At 34.4% G+C, this 27,048-nt stretch overlaps 1 protein-coding gene across 1 annotated transcript in view; it reads right to left on the reverse strand.

Moving 5' to 3' along the window:
• The window catches only part of LOC124095186 (ankyrin repeat domain-containing protein 26-like), a 43,796-nt gene extending 17,396 nt beyond the window's left edge, over window positions 1–26,400 (reverse strand). The window contains exons 1-3 of the mRNA XM_046448355.1: window positions 26,207–26,400; window positions 24,021–24,243; window positions 20,071–20,116 (exon numbers count right to left, since the gene is read on the reverse strand). Coding sequence (XP_046304311.1) covers window positions 20,071–20,116; window positions 24,021–24,243; window positions 26,207–26,352 — 415 coding nt within the window. The 5' untranslated portion in view covers window positions 26,353–26,400. The remainder of the gene's footprint in view (window positions 1–20,070; window positions 20,117–24,020; window positions 24,244–26,206) is intronic.
• Between the last annotated feature and the right edge of the window lie 648 nt (window positions 26,401–27,048).

The following is a 27,048-nucleotide window of genomic DNA, read 5'->3' on the forward strand; positions in this document are numbered from 1 at the left end:
GGGGGGGTGACGAACAACTTGTGTACGTTGATACAGCAGGAGTGGAAGCCGTTTATTGCAGGACAGGAGCAGTATTTATACATTCCACACAGCTTATCTAATTAGCATAAACTAGATACATCAGTCAACCAATCAGGAATCTCCACACTTAATGGCTCGCTTTTGTTACTTCTCAAACCACTCCCTCTGGCATTTTGCCAGGCACCATCCAGACTTGTTTACAAACTCTAACATTCCCCTGGCAAAATGCCAGGTGTTATTTTGACTTGTTTGCAGACTCTAACATTTCCCCCTTTTGTTTAATTTAAATAACGACCATAGTGGTTTTTACAGAAACACCATAAATAACCTGCTACAAACAGAAAGGGAGGATACAAAATGCCACAATACCAAGCCAATTGATGGCTCCATGCAAGAAGCTCTTGGAAAAATTATACCAGCAATGACACTGTTAGCAAAGATACTGAGTTACAATTTGTTATAGATTACAGTTTGTTGTCTCAGTCCAGGTAAAGCAGTGTCTCAATAGATTAACTCACAGTCCAGGTAAATCACAGTCCAGGTAAGTTCTGCAGGCAGCTAGCTTAAATCACAGTCCAGGTAAGTTCTGCAGGCAGCTAGCTTGATATGAAGTCTCGTCTGGTTCTCAGCAACACTGGAAATTCTTCTACATTTGTTTTCACCAGCACTGGGATGAAGGCAGGAACTCTGGATGGCTAAAGAAAATCCTGTATCATTCTACTAAGAAAACAACCTTCTGAACAATTTAGTACATTATCTCAAGGTTTTTTTGCATTTGAAATAAGCATTAATAGTGCTCATTACTCATCAGCTTCCAGGTGTGGGAGAACCATTGTAGCTTACTTATTGGCATTGAAAATGACCAAACATCAGGGACACCAGTAGCGTCTTCTGCTGGCTGTAGTGCCTGGGCAGCCCCAGATGGCCCTGGGGAGTGTCCCGGACTCAAACTGCTTCCGGACACAGGGAGCAAGAGCCTGCGAGACTGTGCCTCCAGGTCAGGTCTAGATTTGGGCTCGTGGCAGTGGAAGAGCCAGCTCCCCGGCCAGGAGGCGGGGAAGGGTCAGTCGCTGCCGCCTCTTGGAAAATCCTTGCTGCGCTGTGACCGGCTTGCACACTCGGCAGCCGCCTCTCCGCTTCACGCACCCTCCGGTAATGAAAAGTATTTAGTAATAGCCTTTTGCTGCAACTTTTTTCCTGATAATCTTTCTTCTTCTGAACTTTCTTTTTCTTTCTGACTAGAGTTCCTGGGCTTCCATCAACACATGCCCTAACTATTCTTGGTTCCACTGGGGTGCCTTCTTCCCTTAGTAATTTACTTCTCACCCCTTCCATATTTTCATCATAAAGACAATACAATACACTGAGACAAAACAAGACACAAACATACTGCATCAATCTTCTCCATTTTCTTGAAATGGCCATTTTTCCTCTCGCCCTATCTGCCTAGGGACGAGCAGATTTGCTCCTGTCCTATCTATGGACGGGCAGCTTTTTTTCGTCACTTACCCCCGAGTGTCCCGGGGCTCCCCGTAACGGGCCACCGTCTGCCGCAGTCCAGCTGCTGCAGAATAATCAGGGGGTGACGAATAACTTGTTTAGATTGATACAGCAGGAGTGGAAGCCGTTTATTGCAGGACAGGAGCAGTATTTATACATTCCACACAGCTTATCTAATTAGCATAAACTAGATACATCAGTCAACCAATAAGGAATCTCCACACTTAATGGCTCGCTTTTGTTACTTCTCAAACCACTCCCTCTGGCATTTTGCCAGGCACCATCCAGACTTGTTTACAAACTCTAACATTCCCCTGACAAAATGCCAGGTGTTATTTTGACTTGTTTGCAGACTCTAACAAGAAATCATATAGAAAAGGTAAGACAAATAACCTGATTCTGAAGCACGCAAACAGATATTCAAAGTATTCATAGCTTTTTACTAGCTGACTCATGAATAGTGGTGTCATATACCTCTTTTCTTTTCACAATAAAATAAAATAAAATAAATCTGACGAGTTTGTATAAGAGAAGCTCATGAAATTGCCTGTGTATGTATGCCTTTCTTACTATGAAACTTATTTTTGAGAAAAATTCCTAAGCATGATACCTTATTTATTAGAGTCACTTTCTCCACACTAAAGTCATGATGCAAGCAATGTCAATTACAAATCTTACCCCTGTACTTCTACAGACCAGGAGAACATGTTTGAGGGAAGGTCCTAGCAAAACCTTACCCAACAGTTTGTAATCCTGGGAGGGAAAAAAAAAGAGCCAAGCTTTAAAAATGTTTTAAAACGTGGAGATGGTGCCATCTTGTGGTTATGAAGAAGTAAAAATAAAAATTTAACTCATATGTTAAGAATCATGCCCAAATAGGGCCCACTATAAACAATCATTTCCTTTAGTGTTCTAAAACACTCAAAGAAAGGCTCTTTATTCCTCCTTTAGAATACTGTCAGATACCTTTCCTTAACAATCACACTTAAAGTTGTTTCAAACAGGAAGTTTCAGTTCCCTGAAAAAATGGTTTCTTTGATTCTACCTTGGCATTTGAATTTGAGGCAGATTTTAATACTGAACTGCACTCCTGGGGAAAAACTCAAAACATTTTTTAGGTATTAACGAGATAATTAATGATATGGCCTAGAACATTAGAATCAGCATGTAGGTTGGATTCCAGAAAGCACGGTGCTGAGAGGTGTCAAATATATTCTTCCCAGAAATTGCTGGACTAATCAAAGAAATAAGGCAAGATGAGCAAGAGCCAATGGGTCATCCAAAATCTTTCCATTTTATAGAACTTCTCCTGCATAAAGTGTAAATGCAAACTAGATTGAAGGAAAATGCCAATAGCGGACTCATAGGCATCCTTATGTGCACTGGTGTGAATGTGCACTGGTGCCATGGAAAATCTGAAGCAGGCCTTCCTTTGTGTCTTAGATGCAGTCTGGTAACTCCACAGGCAGATATACTTGATAAGATCAAAGGATTTCTCCTTAAAGCAATAATGTTTGGGTAACGTGTATTTATACTAGCAGATAAGACCTGTTAGTACAAGTTGATAGAGTACTTTTAAAAATTTATATTCAAACTTAATAACATCTCAATATTTAAAAATAAATTATTTATTAGAATAAAAATGAATATACAAATTTGTGCTACTTGCCTGGTGAAATTGACAGGAGACATGGGAATAAAAAGGTACAGAACTTGGAGGATGACTGCATAGTTTTACCACAGGCAAGAGAGAAAGAGAAAGATGAAGAATAAGAGAATGTGGGTTTGAGAAGAAAAAGAGAACAAGGCCTTATTATGTAAGCATAGGATGAAATCATGTACATTGGATCACATATGACTGAGCAGAACAAGAAAAATAACAATAAAAGCCAACATTTGTTGGACACTCAACATATGCCAGGTCAGTATTAATCTCTGATTACACAATATTAATCCTCTTCAAGAAAAGAAAAGAAAGTAGGCGATTTCCCCACCACTACTCAGATTTGAAAGTGAGATGAAATTTTTCATAAACTTTTTCTCCAACTCGAAAAATCCAGAGATCTATTTTAACATGTTTGGCATTCTACCCAATCAGTACCTAGCATGATGTCCATTCAGTGACTAAGTGAATATTCCAGACATTTTTAAAGGAGAGGCTGAAACATTTCTAAAACTGGATACTGTAAAATAAAATGACCATGACTTGCAGATTCTTTAAATCTCTTTTCCCCTTCAGGGAGTTTGGTGAATCTAAGAGTAAAAACTATGAGGAGCTGAAGTAATAAACAGATCCAAAATTATACCACAAATCTTGCAGTGATTAAGAGAAAATATCCTAAATGGAAAAGTGACTCAGTTGTCATAGAGAAGTATGCATAGTAGTAATAGGTGGAGGAAATATTGGAAAACCTCTCTTATTAGAGGAAGTGCAGGGGGAAGAAAGAGCCCACTTGGGATCCAGCCTCTTCCTGGCACCTGCACTGGAAGAACTGTAAATTTATCCTCCAGTTTGGCTCAAGGAGAAAACACCAAAGGGTCATAGTCTAATCACCAGTTTTACATAGCAAGCAATGGAAACAGCAAAGATTCAGCTAACAGAGAAAAATGGGTATTTTTTTCACATTTTAATGTTTCTAAGATCAAGCTTCTTTACAAATCTAAGAAAAACAAAGTTTTCCACCTTCTAGATGGAAGAGCAAATATTAATCATTTCTTGCACTGTTGCCGTTGTCTTGAGAAGAATTATCTTGAGTTACATTTAAAAATTTTGCTCTAAATGTGGGTCTCTAATTATTGCTTTAGTTGTCTTCAAAAGATTGCTCTATGAGGCATCATTAGCATAGAACAATAGCACAATCCTATACTACATGACCCATTTTAGTCAAGGATATACCTCGTATACTACAGTGGTCTCATAAGATGATATCTACTGATAATTTTGTGGCCACTCTATGATGTTCACACAGCAATGAAAGTAATCAAAAACCAATTTCTCAGATTGTATCCCCTTTGTTTATCATAGTGAAAAAAATACTTGTTTGTTTTTGTGGTGCTGGGGATTTAACCCAGGACCTTGTGCAAGTGAAGCAAGCATTCTACCAACTGAGCTATATTCTCAGCCCCAAAATATTTGTTATATTAAAAACCCTGCCTTTCCATATCTTTTTATAGATCTTTCTAGAACTTTGGGGACCTTTCTTTGTGTGGAAAGATTATATTTTGCACTATACTTCAAATTGGGATGCAATGGTACATTTATTGAAGGATTTTGATAGCTGTTCTGAATTATAGGTGAAATTTCACTTTTATTCTATTTCCTGTCTCAAGTTGTGTCCAGTGATATTGCCCAAAAATGACTTCTTGAAATTTCTACAATGATGTAAATAACAATATTAAAATTTTTCAACAACCATGTCAACATATATTGATAATACAAAATTAAATATAAAACCTTCCTGTTAATAATTGCCCATGATATAAATTTAAAGATTAAAATCTTACAGAAACTGAAAACCAAAATATTTCAGTTAAAGTTCATTAGGGCTAAAATCTGAAAAATCTTGCTTGTCCTTGTCCAAGTCCTAAGTTGAAATACAAATCCATCCTCCTCAACTTCTCATTCTACTCAATATTGGTTAGATAAACTCTCCATGTCTTCATTCTTTCAGAAGCTGCAGCCCTGTTTGTCTTTCCCTGGAGAGGGTACAATTCCTTAAGGTCCTCATAAATTATATTTCCTCTCTGCTAAGTCATTCACAAGACTCATTTTTTTAAGGATCCAAAGCATTAATAGAGCACACAAAAATTACACATCACTGTTTTCCATACCTGCATATTTCAGAAAACAAACAATCCCAAATTCCTGGTACATTTATCCCAAATATATTTATGTTCTATAATCAGTACTTATTGTCATCAAAGGTCATAATAGGAACTCAGAAGCAACTAAAAAGATATAGGTTTCAACTTTACAAGATTGCTGGACAATTCATGATGTTTGAGGTCTATAATTATGACCCCCCCCCCCCCCAAGTCAACTAGGATTATACATTACTAATCGCAGCAGAATATGCACAATAGCCAAAATGTGGAAGTAATCTGATGCTCATCAACTGACAACTGAGTAAACAAAGTGTAGTGTATCCACAATATTATTCAGTTATAATAAGGAATGAGTATTGCTATGTGCTACAATATGAATGAAAACATTCATATTGAAACATTATGTTAAGTGAGACAAGCCAGTTAGGAAAGCCTACATATTGTTTAAATCTTTTAATACATAAAAGTTCCAGTATAGGCAAATCCATAGAGACAAGAAGTAGATTAGTATTTGCCAGCAGATAGGAGAAGGGGAGAATTGGGGCTGACTGCTAATAGGTACAGGTTTTATTTTTGAAATGGTGGAAATATTCTAGAATTAGATAGTAGTGATAGTTGTACAAATAGTTAATAAAACAAAATTACTGATTTTTATACACTTTTAAACAGTGTGCTTTATGTTATATGAATTATATTACAATAAAAACAAACTAGTTGAGACAAACTTCTCATAAGAAGTCAAATTTTACTCAATGAAAAGGATGAAGATGATGAAGTAAAGGAGGTTGCTTTCCAAGCTGCACCATGGTGTGAGACCAAGAAAGAGAGGATAAACAGCTTCTTGGTGAAGTGGGTGAAAGAGGGATTTTACTGGGGTTTAATACTGGACTCTTAGGACAGCTTAGGGACTCAGAAATTTAGATATAATGAAATAAAAGAAGAAAACCCACTGCCACCACCAGTGACTGCCAGAGATGATCCACCATGGGCAAAGTAGGAAGGGGGACTAAGAGAAACCTCATTTCATGTGGCACCATGACATGTCTTGGTATGGAGAAATCAGAGAGGGCTAAGGGTTTTGATTAGTATATTTTGGTTTTGTTTTGTAGTGTTTTTCACTTGTCTATTTCTCTTGATTCTCTTTCTCTCTTTTCTTTTGCTAACAAATTCTATTGTTCTCTTCTACTTTTTCTTTAATTTTTTATTTCTATTTTCTCTACTCCTCCCTCATAATCATCACATCACACATCTTTACTTCATTCTCTCTGTTCACCTTTTGAAATTGCAAATCCTTTTGCAAACTTACTCTTGGGGATGGCTTATTATATCATTTCTGTTTATTGTGCCAATTAATGTTGTAGATATCTTGATAGAAACTAAGTATTTGTCTTGATAGAAACTAAGTATTTAATTTAATGCTCTATGTTGTTTGCACTGGTTGTTGTTATTTTTCTCCCCATCAACTATGAAGTTCTAGAAACCTTTAGGGACATTATAAGTTCAAAGGGTCAAACTCTACTGCCTCAGCTTCATACTGGTAGATGGGGAGACACACAAACCATATGTAAAAGCAAGGGAACAAACTATCCCAAACAAACCACAATACCTCAGTAACAACCCATTGACACCACAGTGGAGGAAATGTCAGAGAAGAAATTTAGAAAGTTCATAGTTCAATTGATCTGTGAGGTACAAGATGATGTAAGGAGTGAAAACAGAGAGAAAAATACAGGAAGTGAAAGATCACTTCAGTAAAGAGAGTTTCTAAACAAAATAAAAAATAAATCCTCAAAATGAAGGAATCAATGAATCAAAATAAAATTTCAGTGGAGAGAATTACCAATAGACACTTGGAAGAGAGGGTTTCAGGAAACAAATACAAAATGAATGATCTTGAAAATAAAGTTGACCATGGGAAAAAACATGTTCAGAGATCAGGATCAAAATTTTCAAGAAATATAAGATAATATGCAAATACCAAATTTAAGATTTATTGGGATAGATGAATGCACAGAGATACAAACCCAAGAAATGCAAATCTTCTCAATAAAATAATATTAGAAAATCTCCTCAAACTTAACAATGAAATAGAAAATCAAATATAGGATGCATATAGGATGCCAAATACACAAAATTACAACAGATCCAAATCAAGGCACATTATTATGAAAATGCCTAACATACAGAATGAGGATATAATTTTAAAAGCTGCTAGAGAAAAACAATGGATCACAGTTAGAGGGAAATCAGTCTGGATCTCAGCTGATTTCTCAACCCAGATCCTAAAAGCTAGAAGATCTTGGAATAATATATACCAAGCTCTGAAAGAAAATGGATGCCAACCAAGAATACTATATCCAGAAAAATCAAGCTTCAGAATTGAAGATGAAATAACAATCTTTCATGATAAACAAAGGTTAAAAGAATTCACAGCTAGAGGGCTTGCCCTACAAATCATATTCAAAAAAATATTTCATGAAGAAGAAATAAAAAATAAAAATGAAAACCAGAAGAGGGAGAAACTACACTAGAAGAATAGTCAATCACAGGAGAAATTAATACAAATTAAAAACTGGAAATAAAATCAAAATGTCAGGGCATAAAAATTATGTCTCAATAATAACATTGAATGTAAATGGCTTAATCTCATCAATCAAGGCTGGCAGACTGGATTCAAAAACAAGACCCAGCCAGGTGCAGTGGCACATGCCTGTAATCCCAGTGGTTTGGGAGGCTGAGGCAGCAGGACTGTGAGTTCAAAGCCAGCCTCCGCAACAGTGAGGCACTAAGCAAGTCAGTGAGACCCTGTCTCTAAATAAAATACAAAATAGGGCTGGGGATGTGGCTTGAGTGTCCCTGAGTTCAATCCCTGGTACATAAATAAATAAATAAGAAAAAGCAAGACCCAACAATATGGTGTCTTCAAGAGACTCATTTTATATCAAAGACATCCATAGACTAAAGGTGAAAGGATGGGAAAAAACATGTTACTCACATGGATCTCATAAAAACAAAACAGAAAAAAAAACCCAGGAGTTTCCATTCTCATATCAAATAAAGCCAAATTTCATTAGAAGAAACACAGAAGGTCGTTGCCTACTGCTGATACCAAAACATGAAAAGATACCTCAAGGAAAGAAAACTTTATACCACTATCCTTGATGAACATAATGCAAAAATTTTTAATAAAATACTGGCAAATCACATAAAAAACTCATTAAAAAGTAGCGTGCACCATGATCAAGATGGTTTCACCCCAGTGGTGCAAGGTTGATTCAACATATGATAGTAAATAAATGTAATTCCCCACATCAATAGGCTTACATATGATTATCTCAATAAATACAGAAAAGGAATTTGAGAAAATACAGCACCAATTTAATGTTTAAAACACTAGAAAAACTAGAGATAACAGCAACATACTTCAACATTGTAAAAGTTACATATGAAAAAACCAAGGCCAACACCTTTCCAAATTGAGAAAAACTAAAAGCATTCCCTCTAAAAACTGGAACAAGACAGGGGTGCCCTTTTTCATCACTTCTATTTAACAGTCTTTGAAACTCTAACCATAGCAATTAGGCAATAGAAAGAAATTAAAGGGATATGAATAAGAACAGCTCAAACTATCTCTGTTTGCCAATTACATGATTCTATACTTAAACATTGAAACCTTGCTCTTATAATTAGTCATTAATAGAAGCATGAATTATATGCTCAACAGGCTACAGAGAAACATATTATGTGTAATAAAAATGGATGAAAAAATTAAGTCAGATTTTCTAGGCAAAATGAGTATTACAGTTCAGATATGAAATGACCCCACCAAAAGTCTTGATTCTCAATTGGTGGTGCTATGGGAAGTGGCGAAATATTTTGGAGAAAGGGGAAAGTAGAAGAAAGTTAGGTCATTGGAGGCATACCCTTGAAGAGGAATTTGGGATTCCAGTCCCTTTATCTCTCTTTGCTTCTCAACTGCCATTCAGTGAACAGTCCTCCTCTGCCATGTACTCTCTCAATAATGTAACGTGACACCACAGGCCCAAAGCAACAGGATCAAGTTACCAGGGAGTGAAACCCCTGAAACCATGAGCCAAAATAAGTCTTTCTTCCATTTAAGTTGGTTATCTCAGGTATTTAGTTACAAGTAATGGAAAGATGACTAACATGGGCAGAAAAGACACTCTGTTATAGGGTTATTAGTTTTTATGGAACTATTGTAAAAAATAAAAGAATTGGAGGTATACAGCATATATAGAATAAAGGATTTGGCAGAGAGGTGTTTTCCAGAGCCTATAACTTCCTAAACCTGAGGGAACACCATCTCTTTGGAGTAGTGGCAGATGGATTTCTCCTACTTAGCCACTAGAGGCACACTTCATCAAAGCAGTTTTATTTCAGGAACTAGCTGAAGGTGTTTCTCTAGCTGACATAGTTGTGGGGATTGGTGGGGATTTGTGAATCTTCCTTGAGTCAGTTTCACAGACACAGTTGTTAGGTAGGGAATGTCAGCAGGCATTGTAACTAAGAAGCAAAAACACCAGCTCATGGGAGTAAGTAGAAGCCAAATCATTAGATGGTGCCCACACTTAGTGCTGCCTTTGAATACCAGAGCAGCAGTACAATAAGAAAGTTAGAACTAAAAAGCTGTAAAAATACTGAATGGGAAGAACTCCTCAGTTCTTCTTGATGCCTGAGGGATGCTTCCACTGCAAACTTTAGAGGAAAAAAGAAAAAGAATATTTTAAATTCTAATAGCTTGGAAATATGAAAAGTAAATCCCAGTTCCTACACCATTCTGTTTCTAATTGATATGATAAATCTTATTGAGTCAAATTTTTAAATTTTTATTTGTTTTGTGTTATACATAACAGATAAATCTATTTTGATATATTTATACAAGCATGAAAAGTATCTTATTCTAATTAGGATCCCAGTCTTGTGGTTACACATGATGTAGAGTTTCACTAGAAGAATATTCATATATTAACATAGGAAAGGAGGCAACCTGTTGAAGGGTGTTGGAAGTTGGAGTCTAACTGTGAGTAAGCAGGGAAACTGTATAGGGGCAATCTACCTATTTATTGGACAATATTATTTTCTTTTGCAATTTCAACAAACAATGGGTTCCTACTATGCCTACTTTATTCAACATCATTGTTGCATTGGAAAGAAAAAGAAATAAAAACTTCAGGAATTGGAAAGGAAACAAAACTGTCACTATTTATAGGTGATGGGTGTATTTCAAAAACCCAAAATAAATTTCAGATTAAATATTAAAATAAGAAAAATATAACTAATACAAATTTAGCAACATGCCCAAACTCAGGTTCATTGTGTTAGTTATATTTCTGTTATCATAATAAAATATATGAGATAATGAAATTTAAAAATATGAAAGATTTGTTTTGGCTCACAGTTTTGGAGACTTCAGTCGATTTTTTGTTGTGACCTGGTTTCTTTTGGGTCTGTGGTGAGGAAGAATATAATGATTAGAAATTCATGGTGGAAAAATCTGCTTACTATTTGGTATATTTGGTGGCTAGGAAAAGAGAGAGAGGGAGAGAGTGGGGGGTACACCACAATCTTCTTATACAGTACACCCCTATTGACCTAAATCTTCCCACCAGGCCCCGTCTCTTAAAGGTCTTCACCACCTTTTAACAGAACAGATCTCAGGAACAAACCTTTAATGCATGGGCCTTTGGGGGGACATTCCACATCCAAAATCTCACATCAAAACACCAAGTACCAATTTAGTTTTTATAATGCCAAAAAGGAAACAAGATTTATAAAAAGATAAAATTTAAAATAGAATAAAAAACTAAAAATAAATTTTAAAATTATGCAAGATCTCTAAGAGAATTTTTAAATTTTGAGAGCTAATGAGATAAGCTATTAAATATTTATAGTTTGGGAAAAGTCAATATTATAAATGATTTTTCTCCCAATATCATTCATTGGATGTAATTCCAATCAAAATCCCTGTTTGGGAGAGTTTCATATGTTAATTATCAAAGCTATATGGAGCCCTTTCCTTTTTTCTCTTCTTGAACATTTCAGTTCAAAATCATGCGGACAAAGTATGGGGAGAAAGAGAGGAAGTCATGATAGCTTAGAGTGAGAAGTTGGTTCCTGGATGAAATGATGAGAGGATAAGTGTGAGAGTCATCTTACAGTGTTGAATCCAACTGAGTATATCCCAGAAAGGAGGATGAAATAGAATACGGCATCTCAGACTGAACAGGGCCAGGAGGCACCCACACAGGGAAGGACATATGATATAGGTTTTTCAGTATCTGAGGGGGAATCCGTCATCTGAATAAGAGGGTGACCTGGCACAGGATAGCTTAGAAAGGATGGAGTAAAGAGGGCACTTGGGAAGGAGGATGTGGGAGGCAACCTGATGAAAGGTGCTGGAGGTTGGAGTCTAATTGGGAGTAAGCAGGGAAACTGTATAGGGGCAAGGATAAGAAACTGATTACATACAAGGGATTGAACACATAAGGGAATATACTAAGGATAAAGGGAGCCAGATTACTATTAGAGAAAAGGAGTTACAGGGCAAGGGATGTAGCTCAGTGATCAAGCACATACCTGCCAACGCGTAAGACCCTGGGTTTTATCTTTAGCATGGCAAGGAGAGAGAGAGAGAGAGAGAGAGAGAGAGAGAGAGAGAGAGAGAGAGAGAGAGAGAGAGAGAGAGAGAAAGGAAGGAGTTACTAAAATAATATGAATTAAAAGAGTTGAGCTTGCCAGGTGTGGTGATGAACAACTGTAATTCCAGCAACTCAGGAGACTCAGATAGAAGGATCACAAGTTCAAGTTCAGGCTCAACAACTCAGTGAGAACCTCAGCAACTTAGCAAGGTCCTGTATTAAACAAATAAATAAATCAAAGGGCTGCAGATGTGGTTCAGTGTAAAGCACCCCTGGGTACAATCTCCAGTACAAAAAGAAAAGAAAAAGAGAGGAGCTTGAAGTTTCCACATACAAAATAATGATAAGGAGGTGGAAATGTTAATTACTTTGGTTTGATCAGTACATATTGTATAAATGTATCAGAGTACTCCACAAATATGTGTAATTATTACATATTAATTAAAATTTTTGAAGTTTAAGGAAGTGTAGAGATTCAAGAGGGCCAATTAGAGGAAGGCCGTATTTCCAGTTGCTCTGTGGCTTGGGGTTAAAGCAGCAGAAGTCTTATTTCTCAATGAGGTGGGTTTAAAGAGGTAATCACTGAAATTCAATACTGGACAGTTGGAATCTGAAATGACAGTTGAGACTCAGAAATTTGAGTGCATTGAACAAAGAACAAGAAAGAATACATTAGATCTAAGATAGCTGCTATAGCAGACCCAGCAGTGGTGTTGGTTCACCACAGAATAGAGGGATAACAAATAGAGAGAGAAACACAATGGACACATTTGGCATGGACAATCCTGTTAAACAGAAAAGTAGCCTGAACTTTCTTGACTCAGAGATTGCACAGTAACCAGGTGTTTAAAAAGTGCTCTGTGTTTCTCAACTGGTAAATAGAGAACTGAGGCAGGGCATCATTATGAAACCATGAAGCTTGCTGGTATAGGAGCTTGGGAGATCACAGCAAATATCCATCTGTCTCAACAAGTACCTACTGTGGGCCTATGATGTACACAGCAGAATGTGAGTGAAACAGGCAGAGAAGACTGTACCCAGGGAAATTCAAGTCAGAGATATGGAGAGGAGTACAATTCACTTTCTTTTTGAGTCTGGTGGCTTATGTGATCAGCTGAAGAGTCAGGAAACTGAACAGACATGCATGTTTACACTCAGGGATTTAGCTGTGAAGGCTGTAAAAGTGGGCAGTGGAGTGTGTGAGACCTGTGAATGGTTGGCTTCCCTACTCCATGAGTAGAATTTGTGGGAGGCTCCTGAGATCCAGACTCCCATCAGACCTTACTGTCTGCCAGACCCTAGCAGTGTGTAGATCTAATCTTTCTAGAGTTGATACAACCTAACCAAGTTCATAAGCCCTGATTAGAACTAAACCCCAGCTGCCTGAACTGCTACTCCACTTAGAACTCTGCAGCAATAATACATTGGGAATGTAGTATTTATAGTATTTGTCTGTGTGGACAAATCCCCAATTAAAGTAACTCCCATTCCAACGTAACTTGTGCTGGTGAGAAGGAAAATTGAAAACAGTTTCAACCAATTTTCAGATTTAGACCATTCCAGTTGGCAGCTCAGTGAGCAACCAAAAGAGGGGTTAACAACCCTCAGTCTTTGTGTTCTCCCCATGACCCAAGAAGAAACAGAAAGGATAGTTAGGCATAAATAGCTATCAGTCATCCATCCTCATCAACAGTTTTGACCATCTCAGTGAACACTTTAATTTTTTAGTAAGAATTTTTTTCTTTTGTTGGTGATCTTTGGTGTTCTTGTTGTGATCTCTCTCTCTCTCCCTCTCTCTCTCCCCCTCTCTCTCTCTCTCTCTCTCACACACACACACACACACACACACACTTTCTCATTTTTAGAATTTTAAAATGATTGTTATTCTTCTTTGGCTTATCTTTTGAGGGTTAGGGTTTTGTTTATTTTTAAAAATTTTTGTTTGTTTTCCATTCTCCCCTTTCTTTCATCTCTAACAGCCAAATTCTCTCTCTCTCTCTTTCTCTCTCTCTCCTACCTTTGTTTTTAATTTTTATCTTCCTTTCTAGCCATCACTTACAATCCCTTTTTTGCTTTCTCTCTGTTCACATTATACATATTCTTTTATCTTCATATCATATTTTATTTTCTTTTAATGAACATTATTTTTACCATTATTTAGAACTATTTGACTCATATTCTGTCTCTATCATTCACATTTTTGCAGTTATTAGTACTGTTGATAGAATGGTTTATGCCTGCTCTCTAAAACCAGAGCTAGTTCATAGCTATTTATTGCTTTTGCTGTTGACAACTGCTGACCCCACCATTCCTATTTTTGTGATAATTAGGATTATAGATGTCATAGTGTGCATTAAGGAAGTTAGCACAGGATATGATGGAGCAATTCAATAAGGAAATGGAGAGCCCTTTTTAAAAAAATATTTTCTTTAGAGACAGGGTCTCACTAAGTTGCTTAGGGCCTTGCTAAGTTGCTGAGGCTGGCTATAAACTCATAATCCTCCTGCCTTAGCCTCTCAAGCTGCTGGGATTATAGGCATGTGCCACTGCACCTGGCTCCAAACAGAAATCTTGAAAATGAAAGACAAAAATAAATAAAATAAAATGTTCAGGTGAAAATATTTCTACTGTAGTAGGGCAAGCTAAAGATAGAACCTCAGAGCTGGAAGACAAAGTGGCTGGCCTTGAACATTCAGACAGTATTAAAGAAAAGAAAATAAGTAACCTTGACTGGAATATATAAAAACTCTGGGACAACATTAATAATTTGGTCAAATTTAAGGATCATTGGAATTGAAGAGTGTTATTTTCCAAACTTTGAGAAGGAGATGGGCATCCAGAAATAGGAGACATTAACCCAAATAGGCAAGATCATAAAAGAGCCACTCCAAGAAACATTATAATTAAAATTCCTAACATACAGAACAAGGATATAATTTTAAAAGCCTCAAGAGAAAAATCTCTGGTTACATTTAGGAACAATCAAACCAGAATATTTCTGATTTCTTAGCACAAACTCTAAAATTTGGGAGGGCTTAGAATAATGTGTTCCAAGCCCTGAAAACATAATAACTGTCAACCAAGATTGCTATAGACATTGAAGCTACCCCAGTAATTGAATAAGAAATAAAAAAAATCTTTAAATGTAAGCAGACACTAAAATAATTCATGACTATTAAGCCAGCACTACAGAAAATACTTAAAGAAATACTATAAAGAAAAAACATAAAAAGAAAAAAAATTCCAGAGCTCAGAAATGGACAAATCTCACTTGAAAAGTAGCTAAGCAAATGAGAAATAGGACTAAATCAGACATTCAAAATTAATCAATATGGTTGAAGTTAATAAACATCTTTCTATAATAACATTGAATGTAAAGGGCAAATGGTAGGTCTTTCCATCTTATTTTGTCTTCTTTAATTTCTTTCTTTCATGTTCTATAGTTTTCATTGTAAAGGTCTTTTACCTCCTTGGTTAGATTTATTCCGAAGTATTTTTTAAGGCTTTTGTAAAAGGAATTGTTTTCCTGATTTCTTTCTCAGAAGTTCATTATTGGTGTACAGCAAAGCTATTGACTTTTGTATGTTGACTTTTTAAGGTGTTTGTTAATTTGTTTATGAGTTCTAAGAGTTTTCTGGTGGAGCTTTATGGTTCTTCTAAGTACATGATCATATAATCTGTAAGAATTAAAGTCAGTACATTATTGACTGATAGATACATACCAATGTTTATAGTAGCACAATTCACAGTAGCCAAACAATGAAACCAGCCTAGGTGTCCATAAATGAATGAATGGATAAATAAAATGTGGAACATATGTACACAATAGAATTTTATATGAAGAAGAATCAAATTATATCACTTGCAGGAAAATGAACAGAACTTAAGAACATTATGTTAAGTGAAATAAGCCAAACTCATAATGTCAAGGCTAATATGTTTTAACTTATAGGTGGAAGCTATATAGAAAAAAGGAAAAGAAAGTGGTTTGTGTGCGTGCCCATGCAGCATCTCAAGAAAATCAAGGAGAGATCTGCAGAGGAAAGGGACCAGGGGAAGGTAGAAGGTGAGGAAAAGGAGAAATAACACAGAATAATATTGGCCAAATTATAGTAATACTATGTGCATATAATTAATCCCAGCATTATACATAATTATAGTGCACCAATAAAATATAGAAAAAAATAAACACTATTCACACTAAAAAATTTAGGAGATAAAAGTTTGAGGAGATGAAAATGTTAACTAGCACTGAATGTTACACACTGTTTTGAATTATCACCGTGTAGCTCCTATGTTTGCCCTATGTTTGTACAGCTACATAAAATCAAAACAAGTATAAACGGACATGAAATGGGAAAAACCAGATGTGGGATTGGATTGGAATTATCAGTAAGAACACAGTTTTCAATATATTTTGATGCATAAATATATGTTTATATATATATTTATGTTTACATTCACATAGTTTCCCCTAAGGAATCTGATGAGCATTCACAACCCCAGGAGCAATATGCACGTAATCTACTACAACTAGTACCCACGTGTGGGTAAAAGGAATCAGGGTTTCTAAGTCAAATAGCTGATTCTAGGGCTGGAAAAGAGAAAATCTAAGATAGGCTTGGAATACCTTGTCATCTCAGAAAGTAAGAAAGTACCCAAAAGAAAAATGCAGACAGAGCAAAAAGATGTGGAATCAGCTTGAAATTGCTACTAATGGTCAAATCTGGGACATGTGAATAACAAAATAATCCATGCTTTCTTCCCCACTTTTGTTGGTTTTATTTTTGGTGTAGAAGAAATGAAAGAAAAACATCACTTGGCAACCATCGTAGTAATAATTTGACTCAAGCAAGAATTGTTAATGAGATGCTAATTCTAGTGGGTAAAATTTTCTGAAGGGATTAGACATTTACAGAGTCCCAAAGTGTTTTCACATGAGATGTTTATGAAATAGAAAGGATAAATGGCAATTTTACCAGGAACAAACCTGGAAGATCTCTTAAATAATCAAAGTCAGTATTGGCCAATAATGGAATCAATTGACAGTATATCCCTCCATGCGTCCCTGTTATTGTTAAATGAGGTCCTCAGATATTCTCTGACTCCTGGGTGGGCTTTCCCAACATGGCTCTTACTATATAAAACCAGGAGACTGTTACTGCAACTGAAATATAATATTTTATATATATATATATATATATATCTATATATATATATATATATATATATATATATATATAAAATGAAGCCAGGCATGGTGGTGCATACCTGTAATCCCACTGCATGTGAGGCTGAGGCAGGAGGATCTGAAGTTCAAAACCAGCCTCAGCAAAACCAAGGAACTAAGCAATTCAGTGAGACCCTATCTCTAAATAAAATACAAAATAGAGCTGGAGATGTGGCTCAGTGGTCAAGTGCCCTAAGTTCAATCCCAGGTACAAAAAAACCCCCATTTTTTTTGGAATGAATTTCAGAAAATTTCCTGATTTTATTATTATGATAGCCATGAAAATAATTCCTTGATTTCAGGAAATACAGGTACTCAGGAATGGAGAGGCATCACTAATAATTCATAGAAAATAAAAATTTTGTTAATTATCTATATTTATATTTTCCTTGAAAGACAAGAGGAGAAGGAAGAAGGGATTAATCAAATACAGTAAAATGTTCACATTTAGCAAATGGTATTCAAGAATTCTTTGTATTATTTTTACAAATTTTCCAAAAGTCCAAAATTGTCAAAATAGAACATTTCAAAAGAAAAAAATAATTTTATAAAATATTATCAAATTATTGCCCACTGATTAAAATAAACCATGAATTCATATTGATAAGAGTAAATTAAAAAATTGAAAGTTTGATGAGGAACAGAGATATTTACGCCATTTCAAATCATGTCCCACAAAACACTAAATATTACAAAGTGAAAAAAAAATTACAGAGGAAAACCCCAGCAGATACGACCTCTAGCAATCAATCATCATCACTGGTAATGGGAAAATCAAAATTATAGGTCAAACAATAAGGTGCAGTGCAAAAATCACAGAATCACTTATTTTTCTCTTGCCAAAAGACATAATGATCTGAGTTTAATCATCATGAAAAAATCCAACAGAGGGACATTCTGCCTTAAAAGATTCAAAGTTATGAATGTGAAGGAAAGTCTGAGGAAGTTCCAAACTGAAAGTGTCTAAAAAATACTATAACTAAATGTGATTAATCTATGGATCTGAATGAAATCATTTTGCTAAAAAGGACATTATAGACAAATAGCAAAAGTTGAAAAGAATCTGAGAATTAAATTGTGGAATCGATTAATGTTGTATTGTAGTTATGCAGAATGCTCTGATTTATATGAAACATATTCTATGGTAATAAGGGATGATGGTAATATATAGCAATTTACTCTTGGCTGACTCAGGGGAAAAGTTCTTTGCACTAGAACTTAGAACATTTTTCCTAATTTTAAGACTGTTTCCAAATGTAAATCAAAGATGATTAAGCAAACAAATGAAAAAACACAAAGGTCAAAAGTTTTAGGCATATGTTTTTCCATGAGGAAAAGTGCTTAAAATTATTAAAAAATTAAAATAATGTTAGATGGCACTACAATAATTATATTAAAACATTGGCATTGGCTATAGTGCCATTATGTCAACATGATCTGTCTGAATTTTTAGGTTTCTATATAATGATAAAAACTGGGAGATACAAAAAAAAAAATCATTAAGGTGAGATTTAAGTCCACCAAATTATTAACGACAACCTGGTTGGGAACTATTTAAGCTGCTGGTATTTGGGAAGTTTAAGTGTGCAAAACCCAAGAAAGAGTTAAAAATATTATATGAATTTTTATCACATATATGATATAAAAACATTTTCTCCTTCAATAAAGTTTTCATACTTCATATTTATTGGGAAGCAATTAAGATGTTATATAAACAATGTAACAAAGAACAATTTGTCTTTCATATCATATATTTTTTATTTAAAAATCTCTGTATGTTTTTATGCTTCTGAAAGTAGATCTTGACTTTATTTATTAGTACATCCTAGTGGAGAAACTCTAAAGGATCTAGATTCAAGTTCAGCAGCAGCTGCAGAGAAAAGAAAAGAATTATATTCTCTATGTCAGACTTCCTAGAAGATTAAGCACAAGTCAGTAAAACAAAGTTGAGAACTTTTTATTATTATAATAAAATATTATTATATAAAATATTTATATTATAATAAAAGATCAATTTTTGTATGAATGAAGAATACATATGCATGGTTATAGTACAAAATTACTACTAAATATAATTTGCTCATAGTTGTACACAGAATTAATTAATTATCATTATGGGTAAGTATCAGAGCTTCTGGTTTTTCCATTTTTCATTCATTTATTTAACAACTGAATGCTAAGGTACTTTAACAAGCACTGGAATGACAAGATGAAGATGATACAAGTCACTCCTCAACAATTGTGTAGTATAACGTGAAAAACATGAACAGGCAAGTTCCATACAAAGTCATAGATACTGTCACAGATACAAAAGAGCACTACTGGAACACAGAGAAGGCACTTAGATACCAGTTTTGTGCCAATATTATAGGCTTTTTGTTAGAGATATGTAAATTGGTATTGAAGGATAAGGAGAAAGTATATCAGAAAGAAGAAAGAAATACATGCAAACAGCTAGAGTTGAGAAAGAACATTTGTAGAATTATAGTGGTCCAGTTTGGCTAAAAGCTAGAGCTGAGTAGGAAAAAATGGGAAGAGATAAGGCAGCATAATTTGAAAAGAATCAAGTTGATTTATGTATTTTTTAATTCCATGCCAAGAAATTTGGAACTTTTTCTGAGGGCTCAAGCAAACCAATGACCTAAGTTCTTCTTGTCAGGTATCTTGGTCACAGTGACAGAAAGGTGACTAACAGAATAAAGTTCATTGGATATGTGTAAGAAAAAGTACATAATGTAGAATCTATTAATCAAAGGGAGGGCACTTGTTATCTATAGTTTACTTCAGAAATGAATTACTTAATCTAAATTTAATTCATAAATTTTGGCAACATACCTTCTGTTACTTCTCTAGTTATATTTTCTTGCAACTCCTGCCAGACCTGAAATAAGCCAAACACTATTTGTAATGTTCAAGTTAAATTTGAGACATTATTATGAGGATGATATATCACTTAGAAAATGTGGCCTTTGAAACTTTTAGAGATTAGAACCTGAGAATTGCTTTAAAAAAATCACATGAACACACACACACACACACACACACACACACACACGAGTATTATTCAGACATAAAGAAAAATAAAATCATGCCATTTTCAGGAAAATGGATGGAACATACTGTTATGTGTTAAGTAAAATAAGCCAGATTCAGAAAGACAAGTACTGCATTTCATATGTGAGAAAAAAAGATGACAAAAGGCATATGAGGGACTATTAGGGAAGGGGAAAGGGATCAGGAAAGGAAAGGCAGTTAAGATCAAAGCATGATATATGCACGTATGAAAATGTTGCAATGAAATCCATTGTTTTGTACAATTAATATGTGCTAATAATTATAATAAAAGTAATATGAATAAAATTCCTACTTATTTCAAGTTCAGATAATGGAGAATATGTGTGCAATGCTGTTTAGATTACTCTGATAAAATATAATTTATATTTCAGAAGGGTGATGTTTTATGTTATTAATGTAAGTTTAATTATTCAACTTGTATTTTATAATGAGTTATTTTGTGATTCTTAGAAAAACTGCCTTTTATAAAAGTTTAATCAGTTTTTAAAATTTAATATATTCTTCCTTAAAATGAACTCTGAATTTGCTACTTTTAGAAAATTAAAAAATCAATATATGTCCTATGCTATCAATTTTTCAGCACAGAACCTTAAATACAAAAATGAAAAAAGCAAAAATATCATAATGTCATGTGAAAACTCTCCTGGCAAAAAATTTAAAATATGCATCTGGATTATGACCCAACATTTCTTTTATTAATATAGACACAAAAATTTAAGAAAGTTTGCTTGAAAAAAGTAAAAATACAGGTTAAAGCCAGTTTGTTAGGTGGAAGGCTAAATTTCACGGAAGGGTAGGAGATGTACTAATGTTTAATGTTATGAACATGGAGAAAACTGCTTCAACAACCAGTCCAATTGAGATCTCAGACTACAGCAATCATTTATTATAATAATCTTCCTTAAAGTTTGGAAAAAATGCTAGTAAGATAGAGCTTCATGAAATGTTAAAACCTTGCAAATAAGAGATGGGTAAACGAATTTGGTATTAATGCTAGTTTAACACCGTACTTTCTTAAATCATAGCTAAAAAATCATTAAAAGTCTATTGCTTTCTAAAGCATCTTCCAAAACCCACCCTTTTCTACTATCATTTAGAGCATATGTTACTATGTCCTGCAATATTGTTAACATAGCAGAAATAATAAAATTCCTAGAAACTCTATAAGACACTAAGAATTTTGTAAATTACAATTGCAAAAGTACTCTTTCAAGAAATTGTGAAGTGGGCTGGGGATGTGGCTCAAGCGGTAGCGTGCTCGCCTGGCATGCGTGCAGCCCGGGTTCGAGCCTCAGCACCACATACAAAACAAAGATGTTGTGTCCGCCGATAACTAAAAAATAAATATTAAAAACTTCTCTCTCTCTCTCCTCCCCCCCCCCTCCTCTCTCACTCTCTCTTAAAAAAAAAAAAGAAATTGTGAAGTGATTATAAAAGACATGTCTTAGGATCTTGAGAGAAGATTGTTTTTTAAATTTCTTTTATAAAGTATAGCATGATGTGGCAAACTAACGCCCCACAAGGAAACCATGTATACCATGAAACTACCAGATTAAATTTAAAAGAAGCTATTCTGAAAATTACCTAGAAATACTAAAAAATAAATATTCCTCCTCCCTCCCTCAATTAAGGTGGGAGAAATAGTTCCTTTGTGTGATGCCTACATTTATACACTAATTTATCATTCTTTTATAAAATAATATATTACCTGAGTTTTCTGGTAAGAACTAATGAGAATATCTTATATTTGGATCAGGTTTAACTATTTACATATGCATTTAATATTCATTATCTTCTTGTATAAGTAATTCAATTTCATGACTCTGAATCATTTAAGACACTGATTCGTTCATTTTCCCAGAAAAAGTTAAGGCAGCAAAATGATGAAAATATATCTGCTACTTAGAATATTATAATTTTATATATTAAAAGTCATTTAATTTATTCCATTTTAAACTACTTGACTACAATCTACAGTGCTGCTTAAGAAACCATAGATTTACTCTTCTGTGATTTTGTTAGGAAATGAAGCCAAATAAAAAAATAAGTTTGAAGTCTCAGGTAACACAGAGCTGATTCCCTTCTGTGCACTGGCGAACTACTGATCAAGATGGTAAAAGCAAAATCAAAGCTTTAAGCCAATGAGCAGTGATTGAAATGGATATTTTAGTAGTAAAGATAAACACGCACAGTCACTTTTTCATTTTTTTAAACCAATGCTACAATTGATACAGTTTATCATTCTTGGGACCATTTTTTGATCTCCAGAAATGGATTCTTTCTTTTCCTATGAATGAAATCCCATGGTTGGGTTAGAAGGTTCCAGTTACATCTCCAGAGGAGATGAGGAATGTGCAGCTTTACATGAGATTCTGGATAGGAAAAACATAATTGATTTGTCTGATGGTAGTTGCTAAAGGTTGTTGATATGACTGCCATCAATTATTCAAGTGAAGCAAAATAGACATAAGAGAATTTAATTTTAAAAACTCAAGTATTTGCTTAATGCAACTATTTAAAAACTATTGTAATAATAATAAACCACATGCAGCAATGAACATTTTCTAAGAAATGATATACAGGTTCTATAAATAAAATAGCAATTAAGGAATATTCTTGTTTAAGAAAATAAAAAAAACCCCTTCAACTTAGGAACAGAAAATAATCTTTTTTAGTGTAACAGGTTTATTTGATTCATAAAAGTATATTACTCAGCACTAAAAAAGAACAAAATCATGGCAGGTAAATGGATGGCATTGGAGAAGATAATGCTAAGTGAAATTGGTCAATCCCTCCCCCCAAAATGCTGAATGTTTTCTCTGATATAAGGAGGGTGACTCAAAGTGGGGTAGGGAAGGAAAGCATGGGAGGGTTAGATTAATTCTAGATAGGGAAGAGGGGTGGGAGGGAAAGGGAGGGTAAAGGGGATTAGCAAGGATGGTGGAATGTGATAGGCATCATTATACAAAATACATGTATGAAGATTTGAATTTGGTGCCAACATACCTTATACACAAACAGAAATATGAAAAATTGTGGTATATATGTGTATTAAGAATTGTAATGCAAAAAAGTGTGCATATATAGTGACATAAGTTGGCATGAACATACTTTAATATACAGAGATATGAAAAATTGTGCTCTATATGTGAAATAAGGATTGTAATGCATTCCACTGTTGTCGTTTATTTAAAAAAATAAATTTAAAAAAGTATACACCTCAGATTTGTTTAAATTATAAACATCCATACATCGTTAAATGTTTGGATATTATTCACTTATAATTTGGGTGGTAAACTTGATATAGGAAAACTTTGTGTTATTAAGCACAGCCAAACAAACACCTCTTAGTAGAAAACCATCTCAAAGTATACCTTTAGTTGTAAGTGATAATATTTACAGATTTCATAGATTTTATAGATTCATAGATTTCTAAAAATATAATTTACACACAGCTTTTTAAGAGCATTAAAATGTATTAGCTTAGTTCCATTTAATAAATCAAGTTAACACACGAGTATTCTTTAAAAATAAAAGCTCTAGGGACTTTAGAAAAAATTTTGAATTTTTTTCTTTCTTCATTAACACAGATTATTGTGACCTTTACTTAACATGCATAAATCAACTAAATGACTTAGCATTTCACCAAATTAAAAACAAGAATTATATCAGAAATCTGAAAAGCAATGGAAAAAAATAAAATAACTAACCCTAGGATTCTGCATGCTTTCATTTGAAGGCCATGGGTTTGAGGTAGGAGTCACTAAATTTCTTCTTGGAGTAAAACTTCTGTCGAATACAAAGCAATCATGATTTCCAGTACAATGACAATCAGAGATAGGCCTTGTGCTAAGAGTGCTATGTTGTAAAGATCTGTTGTAGTGTTTCTCTATGAGAAGTTTGGTATTAACCTCCTTTAGCTTCTCATTAGTCCTGTGAAGATTGAAAAAGACAAATATTTAATATTTCACTTTTCTCTAAATGATTCCAAAATGACTTGCATTTAAAAAAATATTGCCATAAGAATGAATAGCATTTCCCATTAAACAGTGTTTTTTTTAAATTTCTTTTAAATTGTAGATGGACACAATACCTTCATTTTATTTATTTATTTTCATATGGTGCTGAGGATGGAACCCAGTGCCTAATATGTATGAGGCAAGTGCTCTGCCACTGAGCCACAATCCTAGCCCCTTAAACAGTGTATTAACACTGAAAATGTGTCACAGCATACCTACTGTATACAATTATAGGTTTCTAAAGAAGTACATATATTTCTAGGGAGATTTCTAAAGCAAACAAATGAAGAGAAATGGTGTTTCTCCCATTAATTGGGAGAAACTAAGCATCTGGCCCTGAGGTATGATTCAGAGCATCAAATGCTAGGGGAGATAGGTGAGTTGGTGATCAGAAAGAACTAAGGTAGCTCCTAAAGAAATTAACTGATTGCTATCAAGGCATCAGAGGGGGGACGAGCCATTTCTGTTTTCGATATAGTCTTTCATATTGACAAAGAAATTATTTTTTAAATCACTGCTAATTAAATATCCCCTAATCCCTGTTTTAATATTTTTCTATATCATAAATATGTCTTTATGTAGAATAGAATAACTAAAAAGAACAGTTTGTCTGCAGGCATCCTCTAGTGATAACACCAAATATCCCAATCAAATTAATTTACCAAGTGTCAGAATGCATTCAGAGGACCAGTATTATAATAGTACTTGACCTTTTGGGTTTAAGTAGTAATCTTCAAGAACACAGTTAAATTTGTTAATATTTATATTTAAGGGAGTACTGACAAGAAAATCTGTGATACTATAACTGTCTTAATTACAAAAGCTTCAAAAATATTTAGCTGAAAGACTAATAGATCAGGTTAACTGTATAAGACTATTAAGGCTGGTGGTGGGGAGACAGTATTTAGAGAAATGCAAATCAAAACTAAGATTTCATCTCATGCCAGTCAGAATGGCAGCTATTAAGAATACAAACAACCATAAGTGTTGGTGAGGATATGGGGGATAAGGCACACTCACACATTGCTGGTGTGACTGAAAATTGGTGCAGCCAATCTGGAAAGCAGTATGGAGAAAACTTGGAATGGAACCATCATTTGACCCAGTTATCCCACTCCCTGGTGTATACTCAAAGGACTTAAAAACAGTATACTATAATAATGCAGCCACATCAATGTTCATAGCAGCTCAATTCACAATAGCTAAACTGTGGAAGGAACCTAGATGCCCTTTGATAGATGAATGGATGAAGAAACTGTGGTATATATGCACAATGGAATATTACTCAGCTATAAAAGAGAATAAAATTATGGTATTTGCAGGTACACGGAAGGAGTTAGAGAATATCATGCTAAACAAAGTAAGTCAATCCTAAAAAACTAAAGGTCAAATGTTCTCTCTGATAAGTGGATGCTGATCCATAATGGTGGTAGGGGAGCACATGGGGAAAATGGAGGAACTTTGATTGCACAAAGGGGAGGAGGGTATGAGGGCAGGAAAGATGGTGGAATGAGATGAAATCATTACCCTAGGTACATGTAAGAATGCACATATGGTGCGATGCTACATTATGTACAACCAGAGAAATGAGAGTTGTATATAATGAATCAAAATGCATTCTGTTGTCATATAGACCTAATTAAAATAAACAAATAAATTAATTAATAGAAAAACAAACAAAATATGAGTGGGGGTGGGAGACTACCCAATCTAGCATTTTAAAGGCAAGTTGTTTTACTACTATTATTTCCCCAAATTATATTGTATAGTTAAGTTTCACATCCTACTAATCTCATGAACTTGTCTCACTAAAATTATACTTTAGAGACAGACAAATGAACTTAATATATTTTCTAGGATTCTGTGTTTTGACTTACTTGTTTAGTTCATCTGACAATGATTTTGTAATTTGGAATCCTTCTAGACAGATTTCCTGATATATTCCCAGTTGTTTTCTATTAGAATCTTCTTGAGTTTTCATTTTAAACAGTTCAGATTCCAGATGTTTAATTCGGAGTTCCATCTGGCCTTTTATTGAAGCACTATTATTTTCTCTTATCTGCTGTAAGTGTTGAGACTCTGCCTGTGTCTAAAGCAAATTTAAAGGATATATTTTTACAAATAATTATAAACCAAATAACTGTTATTTGTATCCCTTAAGGTTTTTATTTTTCCCTTTCGGTGCTGGAACCCAGGACCTTGCTTATGCTGAGCTGGTGCTTTAACACTGAGCTACAGTCTCAGTCCACTGTTTCCATTAGTAATTTTAATATGTGAAAAAAGATGCCGAATTTAAAATATCTATTATAAATAAATAAGTGTGTTAAATCTGAATTATAAAAAAGATGACTCATTTCTTTTTTTTTCTTTTTGCAGTTCTGGAGATTAAATCCAGGGCCTCCTGCATGCTAGGCAAGTGTTCTACTACTGAGCAACATCCGCAGCTCATAATATTCTTATGTTAGCATTCATGTAATCTGATATTTCAAAGAATAGACTCAACTCAAAAATTTAAAAAATTGAACAGTGAAATTTAAGATTCATTTAAGAATAGGATATGATTTGTACATTACAATTTTTTCTTTTCCCCCTAATGATCTTGTTTTATGCCAATTATTCTTAAAAATCAATGATTCTCTAGTGAGGATCATTATTCTGAAAGCTCTAGTTATGATAGGATTGAAACTAAAATATTTAGAGGAAGAACAAAATGTCATCT

Source organism: Marmota monax, unplaced genomic scaffold, assembly GCF_021218885.2.
Source record: "Marmota monax isolate L192 unplaced genomic scaffold, Marmota_monax_Labrador192_F-V1.1 WCK01_AAM20220418_F8-fsc00066, whole genome shotgun sequence".
In the NCBI taxonomy this organism is placed as follows: domain Eukaryota; kingdom Metazoa; phylum Chordata; class Mammalia; order Rodentia; family Sciuridae; genus Marmota; species Marmota monax.